This window comes from Vigna radiata, unplaced genomic scaffold (genome assembly GCF_000741045.1).
Source record: "Vigna radiata var. radiata cultivar VC1973A unplaced genomic scaffold, Vradiata_ver6 scaffold_7, whole genome shotgun sequence".
NCBI lineage: Eukaryota > Viridiplantae > Streptophyta > Magnoliopsida > Fabales > Fabaceae > Vigna > Vigna radiata.
Genome location: NW_014543262.1, coordinates 4,745,073 through 4,753,594, shown reverse-complemented (window position 1 = coordinate 4,753,594; position 8,522 = coordinate 4,745,073). Strand labels below are relative to the sequence as shown.

Genomic DNA, 8,522 nt, shown 5'->3' with positions numbered 1-8,522 from the left:
ACTCATCACACCAGAAACATGACTAGATAATATCTTGTCTAAAGGTGTCTAAGAGAGAACTGAGCTAAACGTTCAATGCTTAAAATACCTGAAGTGGGACTTTGGCTTCTCTTGAAAATGAAATAGGTCGAGACGATGTCTTCGACTAAAAAAATTAAAAGACATTATTTTTAAAACACATAAGAAAGCCTTAGCAAGCTAAACGTTATCTGTCTACAAAGAGACAAATGCAAAAGAAGCGTTTACTTGAATCTAGACGATACCAATGGTAGGAAATAAGAATGTTGTTCTGAGCAAGCATTAAATAACATTAAATGCTCAATGTTCAAAAACAACAAAAGTTATAAGAAAAGTCATTTCTGCTGCATGCACATTTTACTCTAAATTTACTGATAAACTATTCTACACGCATCCATGATGGTGCTACATATCAGAAATCAAATGTGGACGTTAGAAACAAAAGAGATAATCATGAGATGTTCCTCTCTTGAAGCGAATTTTGAATTGGAATCAGAGGATCTCTTTGAATTGGATTCATNTCTTCTTTTATCCCATTGGAATATTTTCCATCGTGGAATGATCGTATTAAATGTTCAATGTTCAAAAACAACAAAAGTGATAAGAAAAATCATTTCTATTGCATGCACATTTTACTCTAAATTTACTGTTAAACTATTCTACACGCATCCATGGTAGTGCTACATATCAGAAATCAAATGTGGACGTTAGAAACAAAAGAGATAATCATGAAATGTTCCTCTCTTGAAGCGAATTTTGAATTGGAATCAGATGATCTCTTTGAATTGGATTCATTTCTTCTTTTATCCCATTGGAATATTTTCTATCGTGGAATGGTCGTATTTGAAAACAATTCGATGATGACAAAATTATTAAAGATCGACATTTTTCATTTCTATTTAACAACAGTTCCATGATTTTTACTAAGTGATTGTTAAACTTTTTCCCTCGGATCCATAGAAAAAAATGGATTGATGTTGAGAGTCTAAAAAGATTGCATAACCTACTTCAAATAAAGGACTAAAAAAAGTGTCTAACAAAGTTAAGTTACACAACTGTGGTAGTGAAAAAAAAAGAAGAGAAAACACAATACTATTTCAACAAAATTATATAAATATATGAGTTTAATTATGTTTTAAAATTCTAAATTTGGAAACTTTTAATTGAGTCTCTAATAAATTAATTTATATAGTCTGTCTATTAAGTACTTAATAGATATATAATTTTCCATCGACTCTTTAAGGTTATTATTTATCGTATCATTTTCTAAGTTGTCACCTTATATTAATATTGTTTTATTATTATAAAATTATTATATTATAATATTATAAGATTATAAAATTAGGAAATTATGAAATTGAGAATATAAAATTATAACATTATAAAATTATAAAATAAAAACTATGAATTATAAAATAATAAAATAATATGTGACGATAACCAAACAAGATAATATGAAAATATAATAACCACTTCAGTTTCTTAACAACTGCATTTCTCAGTTAAAAGAAAATTTTAATTTGAAAAATATAAATTTATTACATACACAGTAAACTAAAAAATTTATTAAGGACTCAATTAAAAGTTTTGATATATATATATATATATATATATATATATATATATATATATATATAATATTTCATTATTCACGTAAAGAAATCAATTGATTATATAATTATAAAATTTTTTACTAATATTTGTGATTCTCGTAACACAAAAAAAAAAACTTATAACGTATAACCAAACTTTAAATTTTTTGATATTTTAGAAAAGTATTATTAAATGAAGTAAATAACTTATTGAGTGTATATTTATTATTATTCTCAATATATGTTTTAGGAATCTGCAACAATTTATGATTGGATGTCTATTTCAATTAACCCAATTTTTGTTGTCTGGCATAAATTATGGAGAAAATGTGTCGTCATAGTCTGAATAAGAAGAGGCCTTATTGTGGTATGTGAGGTATTGAGAAAAGCAGTTATGAGGGTGACAGTAAATAGTTGAGGTAGTTGTCTCTTGCTTTTACTGATGTCTCTTCCATTTATAGCAGCGATGAACGTTGGATGATTAAATGTGCAACCAACTGCATTATGTTGTCTTACCTACACCCTCAACTCCTCCTCTTTATGCTTTTCTTCTCATTATTTTCTCTTTCAATGTTATGCTAACATCACCTTGTACTATGGCTACACTCAACTCTCTTAAGCTTTCTGCTTGTGTTGCATTGATGATGCTCGCTGTCTTCTTTATCTCTGCTGAATCAACACTTCTGGTTTATTTCAAGCGTTTTCCTCCACCTCGGTCTAGGTCTCCCAATGCAGTTTTTCAGTATCTAGTTGGGGGGTTGGATGGTTCCAATGCATGTAAGAGAAACACCTGCTCATTTTCATGTCAGGTATGAAATTCCTCTTCACACCATTTTTATATTCCTTTGTAAGTTTATCTTTGAGTGAATGGTTTGCATGGACATGGTTTACTATAGTACACTAGTAGCACATTTTGTTTTGATCCATGTATACTTTTGATTTGGCTATGAAATGTGTACTTTTATTTGCTATTGAAGTGTGAAATAAGTTTGTTGATGTTCAGTCTATTTTGCTTGACAGCTTGATGGCAAAGTTTACCCTTGCCAGGATAATGGCATTGTGCTAACCAACTTAACTCTAAATCATGAGCATAGCTTTCTTCTCAATGTCAGTACAAACAAAGGAGAAAGAAATTCATCACTTTACTCATGGTTCATTGGTGAGCTCAATTCCTTTCCTTCCTTATCACCCCATTAAGTCTGATTCTCTGGTAATGATACTAAACTTCAGTAAATCCCTTTGGGGTTTTGGTAATGATTTTCTTTTCACTGAACAGATACAATACCACCAACTGCTGCCATTACTAGTAAACAGACCCATACAAATGGACAAAGGATAGCAATTGATGTCACATTCAGTGAACCGTGCACTGGACTAGGAGGATTTCATTGCATGAACTCATCAAATTGTGATGTAAGTTCATTTCTAATGATGAACATTGTGTTAAAAGTACCTATGATTTGCTATATAATTTTCCTTGAAAACGTTGACAACATTTTCACTGTGGTTTAACATGCAAGATTATGGTAGCTGGTCCTGCCCAAGTGGATGCATCTTCTTTACAAACTATCAGATCAGGAACCAAATACAGCCTTGAAGTGATTATCTCCTCAAAGGTTACTTATGGGCGTGTAGTAATCACAATGGCGGAGAATACTTGCGCTGACCAGGCTGGAAATTGGTTCACAAGGACCAATGATTCTACTTTGACTATTCATTTTGGTGAGGTTCTGATTTCCATTTTCAAATCTGTTATGAACAAAAGAGTATTTTTAAGGGCACTCATACATTCAAATGGTTTGTCTTAGATAGAAGACCGGTGATGGTGGACTTTTGGACATCTGTTCCATCTTATGAGTTGAAAATTAACGGTATCCCAAGAACAGTAGTTGCAACAAGCAAACCAGAAGACCTGATAATTTTCTTGGACTTCAGCATTCCTATAAGAAACTCAACTAAACAAATTCTAAATGCACTACATGTTAACTCTGGTGTTTTAACTCCTCTCCATGGTAGAAGCAATGGAGCCCGCAGATTTAGTTTTGAAGTAAGAGAGAAAGTATTGTTTGATATACTTATGCAGTTTTCTTACCATGAACACTGGTAGAAGTCAATAGGAATTGAAAAATTCTTAATATTTCATTCCTTTTTATTAATTAGCCTTGTTTTGTAGCTCAAGAACACGTCAAGAACTGAGATTATCACAGTTGAATTACAAGCTGCATCCATACTTGGCAGGACAGGCACTCCTCTCTCTCCTGTTGCTCCTATTACATTCCTTTATGGTATGCTATAATCTGTACTTGCCCTATCAATAATTATTTCTCTTAATAACTTAAACTTTAAACCAAATCCTAATATTTTCTGTAGATTCCATGAAACCCAAGGTGGTACTAAGGACTAGCTCTCTCACTGAAACAAGGGATTTCAACATCAACATAATTGCTGAGTTCACGAAACCAGTATTTGATTTTGGGGCATCTACTGTAGAAATCTCTGGGGGAAGATTGACAAGGCAGGTGTAGCAAACTAGCAATAAGCGTAGTATTGACTACAGATAGTTTTTGCATAATGGCTCAACACATAAAGTGCAGTTATGAACATTATATTACTGTCTTTGCATAATGTCTCAACACATAAAGTTTATTAACATTATATTTCATTAATGGTTTAAATAATGTAAAACATCTAAACTTTGTTTGTTTCATGCAGGTTTAAGGAACTATCAAGGGCTTTATACTCATTGAGTGTCCAGGCAGTGACAAAGGAGGTGTCAGTTACCATTCCTGCAGGGAAGGTAACTGATATATCAGGAAATGAAAATTTGGCATCTAACCAGCTTGATATCAAGCATTGTATGAATATCTCTTTTCCTTCTATTTGTTTCTTATCATAAATGGCTATTATATTATACTTCCCTTTTTATTATTCAAAAATCAAATGTGAATTGTTTACCAAAGCATCAATGAATGATGCTGAGAATCGGTGAACTGTCACTTGTCTAGCCCATTTAAACCAAGATATTTACTAATTCAAAACCAGTGAGAATCGATTCAAAACTTAAGTAAAATTCGTATTTACCTAAGTTAATAGCAGAAATACATGCTATTTATTTGTATCTAATACACATTTCATATAATCAGATCATATATTATTCAACTTTCCCCCCCTTTTCCTCCTTTTCGACTGACCAAATTTAAGCATGAAAGATATGATAATAAAGCAGAATTTCATAATATTATTAGAGTGAACGTGCATAGACTTATGCTTGCTCGCTGTGTTTTTTACTCAAACTCTAATCTCGTATCTTTAGATTCCACCCCTGCAATATCCATTGCACTGTACTCTTTTATTAATGCTGGAACAATAGCAACATCGTTGGTAGCTGCTATGGTTTCACTTTCCTCAGCAAATTTAGAAGCATTAAGCATTCTTGCTTTGGGAGGTACAAGCAGTCCTGTTTCCAATCCATCCATTAACCTACAAGTAAGTAAAGAAACTAATGTATGGTACTACAAACAATTCTTTTTTCAATTTCTTAGAGTTTTTGTAACGCATACTTCATCTATTTGCAAGGGCTATCTTAAACATTTGGAACCTTTTTCAGGGAATGGTTGGCCACCTGCAAGTCTTTGCCCTCACAAGTTGGTTTTCAACAAATCAGTATATCAAATACTCTGAGACAACAAGAGGTCTGTGGTGGCTCATACCTCATCACAAGCTTCCCTGGAAAAATTATGACACTTGGTCTTCTGTCTGTGAAAGAGAGAAACTCGAAGTGAGAAGGAATGGCCTGTATTCAGGAGAACATTCTTACAACAAAGACCAACAACATAGTGACTTAATGAACTTGTCTTATGTTGATCACAAGCTATCATTTCAATCTGAAAATACCACCAAATATGGTCGGCTTCATAATCAGCACGATATAAGTAAGACAAGTACACTGTATGGTCTACCTCTCAATTCAGTCGAATATTTCACTTATTTCTTGGTGAGTTTAACATCAACTTTGAAAGAAGTATGTGAATAGACACTTGTTTGCAACTGATTCAACTGCCTTGTAGAGAGGAGAACCATTGTCTGCTAGCAACGTCATCAAAGGAATGGAGAGTTACAAAGGGTAGTTATCCTCACACTCTTTTTATGTTTAAACATTATTAGACTCAAGACATTCACTCACACACGGAACATGGTCACTTATAAAGGACTTGGACTCGATGATTGTGTTCATCGCTGACAGGAAAAATAAGTTTTGGAATTTGCAGGATTTTTAAGAACATTTGAGATCTCTTTTCTTATAAACAGGTGGCAGGACATGGAGATGAACTTATTCTGGCTTGGTGTCGGAGGAGGATGTTTACTTTTAGTTCATTTGTTCATTTTATTCTTCCTAAGACAGAGGACAGGGAGACCACCTCAAGGCAGGTTAGCAGTCCCCAGGTTTCAGCTATTTCTTCTGATTCTCATGCTACCTTGTCTTTCTCAGGCATCGACATTTGTAATAAAAGGTAAGCAACTTGTTATAACATGTCTATTCCAGTCATCTAAATTATAAGATTAAAACATTTTATGAGTATAGATTCATGTGTAAACTTATTTCATCCCTTGAGACTACATTTATATGCAGGTGGCACAACAGGGGGAATCATTACTGGGGTGTTGTTGCTAGCAGTCCCTGTAGCATTCATCTCATCAGTATTTCTATTTCTTAATATTGCAATCTACTCTGGAAGTTTTGCCCAATACAATGAATGCAATCAAGTAACAAATGAAGAAAAATGGCACAGAAAATTGTTGTTCTTTTTTAGTGGGAGGCCTGCTACTGGCAAATGGTTTGACAGGAATGGACTACCTTCCTCTTTCCTTTCACGCTTTGGAATTCTATTTGATGATTGGAAGGGTCCTCCAGTATTCATTTTAGGCCATCAAAATGAATCAAATAGGCTAACCAAGTGGACTGAAAGTGGCCAAAGTGAGATCACAAGAACGAAGACAGTGAGTTCAGAAGACAGCAATGAGGAAATAAAAATCTCTGAATTCAAGAGGGTACTGGGCTGCATTAGAGCATCCTATATCATCCTTGACTTACTAAGAAGAGTTGGTTTGGGAATAATATCAGTAGCTTACCCTTCAGAAAATTCAAATAAAAGCCTTTTCGCTTTGATAATCACATCAATACAATTCATTTATCTGTTTACCACCAAACCATACATCAGTAGAAGTGTACAGGTTGTGGAAGGTATTTCTCTCTTGTGTGAGGTAGGTGTGTTTGCTATTTTAATCCTACAGAATGGTTCAAACTCAGTTGAAGACATAATTTCGGAATTGGTCATTCTGTTTCTTCTGCTGTTTACCTTCATTGCTCAGCTCACCAACCAATGGTATGCTATGGTAAATACCCTATTGAAACTCTCAAAATCTCAGAATAACACTTTGAGACATGGATTAAAGTTTGCAGCCAAGGGACTCATCCTGCCTTTTCTTCCAAGCAAGCATTGGTCTAGTGTTGTACCCACATTCTCCCAACCAGAAACAGACCAGCTTTCAGTCAATCCTATAGGTTCAGGGACAGAATTTGAGAGAAGAAACAGAAATGGATATATGGATCCAATTAGTGCCATGACTGCAACTGTAGTCCCTGTGCAAAGTCCAAGCACACCCAGCCACAATGTCATTGAAAGAACAAATCCTACAACCTTAGAGATAGGTGCAAGCTCTCATATTGAAGTGGAAGGTAAGTGGCTAAAGGGGCACAAGGCTGGGCTTAGAAAAGAGCTAAAGATGTTAAGGGAGCTTGCAAAAGCTAGCTTCTCTGGGGATACGAGGGTTGATGAAGCAAGCACCAGCTACACTTCAGGTGAGCAACATTCATCAGGTGAAATCTCTTTGGGTAATCCAAAGCGAAGATATTACTAACACTATCCCAAAGGGGTCATATAACACCACATCCTATTTCAGAAGATTTTGGACAATGCACATTACTTCAAATTGCTGTTTTGTTTAGAGAATCACTATTTGTATAGTTTCTTCTTTAGTTTCAGTGACCTTAACTTGCTTCTAATCAATTTTAAATGACTCACATGTGTCGACATTTCTGCTTTTTCTGTCTTTCATTGATGGTGATATCATCCATAAAAACACCTATAAATAGCAGCTATTCTAATTTCTAAAATAGGGCAATCATATATATATATATATATATATATATATATATATATATATATTGTATAGTATGATATCAAGGCCAAACGGTTACGATATATCTTATTAAAGATATAAAATAATCAAGAATATCTATTTAAAGATATTAATAAGATTTTCAAGTAAGTGTGTTTATATTATATTATGTTTACATTCTATTGGGATTATATCAGTTTAAGGTCTATAAATAGAGAGTCAGGGCCACAAGTCAGGTATCTTCGAATCATCTTCCAATCATACTTCATTCACATTCAACTCATATTCTCAAATACTCAAATAGTGAAAACCCTTCACTAAATATTCAATCAATGTTTCGGTGATAATTTTTGGGGACCGAGACGCTATCCTGGATGACGTGGCCTTCCTTCTTTTTGGCGCTTGGATTGACTAGATCGCTCTCTTTTCTTGGATCTTGTCCGCTCGCACACCTTCAGCCTTGACCGTTCGGTGGACTTCGATCTTTAACCGGAGGGGGAGGTACCTGCAAAAGGCACTCCGACGCCCAAGTCAGGCGTGTGATGGAAGAACCTCAGTTCTTAATTGAATATTCGTGAAGGGTTTTCACTATTTGAGTATTTGAGAATATGAGTTGAATGTGAATGAAGTATGATTGGAAGATGATTCGAAGATACCTGGCTTGTGGCCCTGACTCTCTATTTATAGACCTTAAACTGATATAATCCCAATAGAATATAAACAGAATATAAT

At 34.2% G+C, this 8,522-nt stretch overlaps 1 protein-coding gene across 2 annotated transcripts; it reads left to right on the top strand.

Moving 5' to 3' along the window:
• The first annotated feature begins 2,097 nt into the window (after nucleotides 1–2,097).
• LOC106753692 lies at nucleotides 2,098–7,728 on the top strand. 2 transcript variants are annotated; one of them, XM_014635546.2, is made up of 13 exons: nucleotides 2,098–2,419; nucleotides 2,631–2,769; nucleotides 2,887–3,023; nucleotides 3,131–3,332; nucleotides 3,419–3,657; nucleotides 3,784–3,895; nucleotides 3,981–4,125; nucleotides 4,323–4,465; nucleotides 4,924–5,096; nucleotides 5,218–5,604; nucleotides 5,678–5,733; nucleotides 5,919–6,121; nucleotides 6,241–7,728. In XM_014635546.2, exons 1-13 carry the CDS (start codon nucleotides 2,186–2,188, stop codon nucleotides 7,527–7,529), a joined length of 3,459 nt encoding a protein of 1,152 aa, XP_014491032.1. In that variant the 5' UTR covers nucleotides 2,098–2,185; the 3' UTR covers nucleotides 7,530–7,728. The 2 variants fall into 2 exon arrangements, with proteins under 2 accessions (XP_014491032.1, XP_022633444.1); XM_022777723.1 differs by lacking the exons at nucleotides 2,098–2,419; nucleotides 2,631–2,769 and having other exon boundaries at nucleotides 2,910–3,023; nucleotides 3,141–3,332.
• Nucleotides 7,729–8,522: the final 794 nt, after the last annotated feature.

Excerpts from the sequence above, each read along its gene's own strand:
- LOC106753692 (XM_014635546.2), top strand. The coding sequence starts at position 2,186 with ATGCTAACATCACCTTGTACTATGGCTACACTCAACTCTCTTAAGCTT. Across the intron at positions 3,896-3,980 it reads TCCTATTACATTCCTTTATG|ATTCCATGAAACCCAAGGTG; the intron begins GTATGCTATAAT and ends TATTTTCTGTAG. Across the intron at positions 5,605-5,677 it reads AATATTTCACTTATTTCTTG|AGAGGAGAACCATTGTCTGC; the intron begins GTGAGTTTAACA and ends ACTGCCTTGTAG.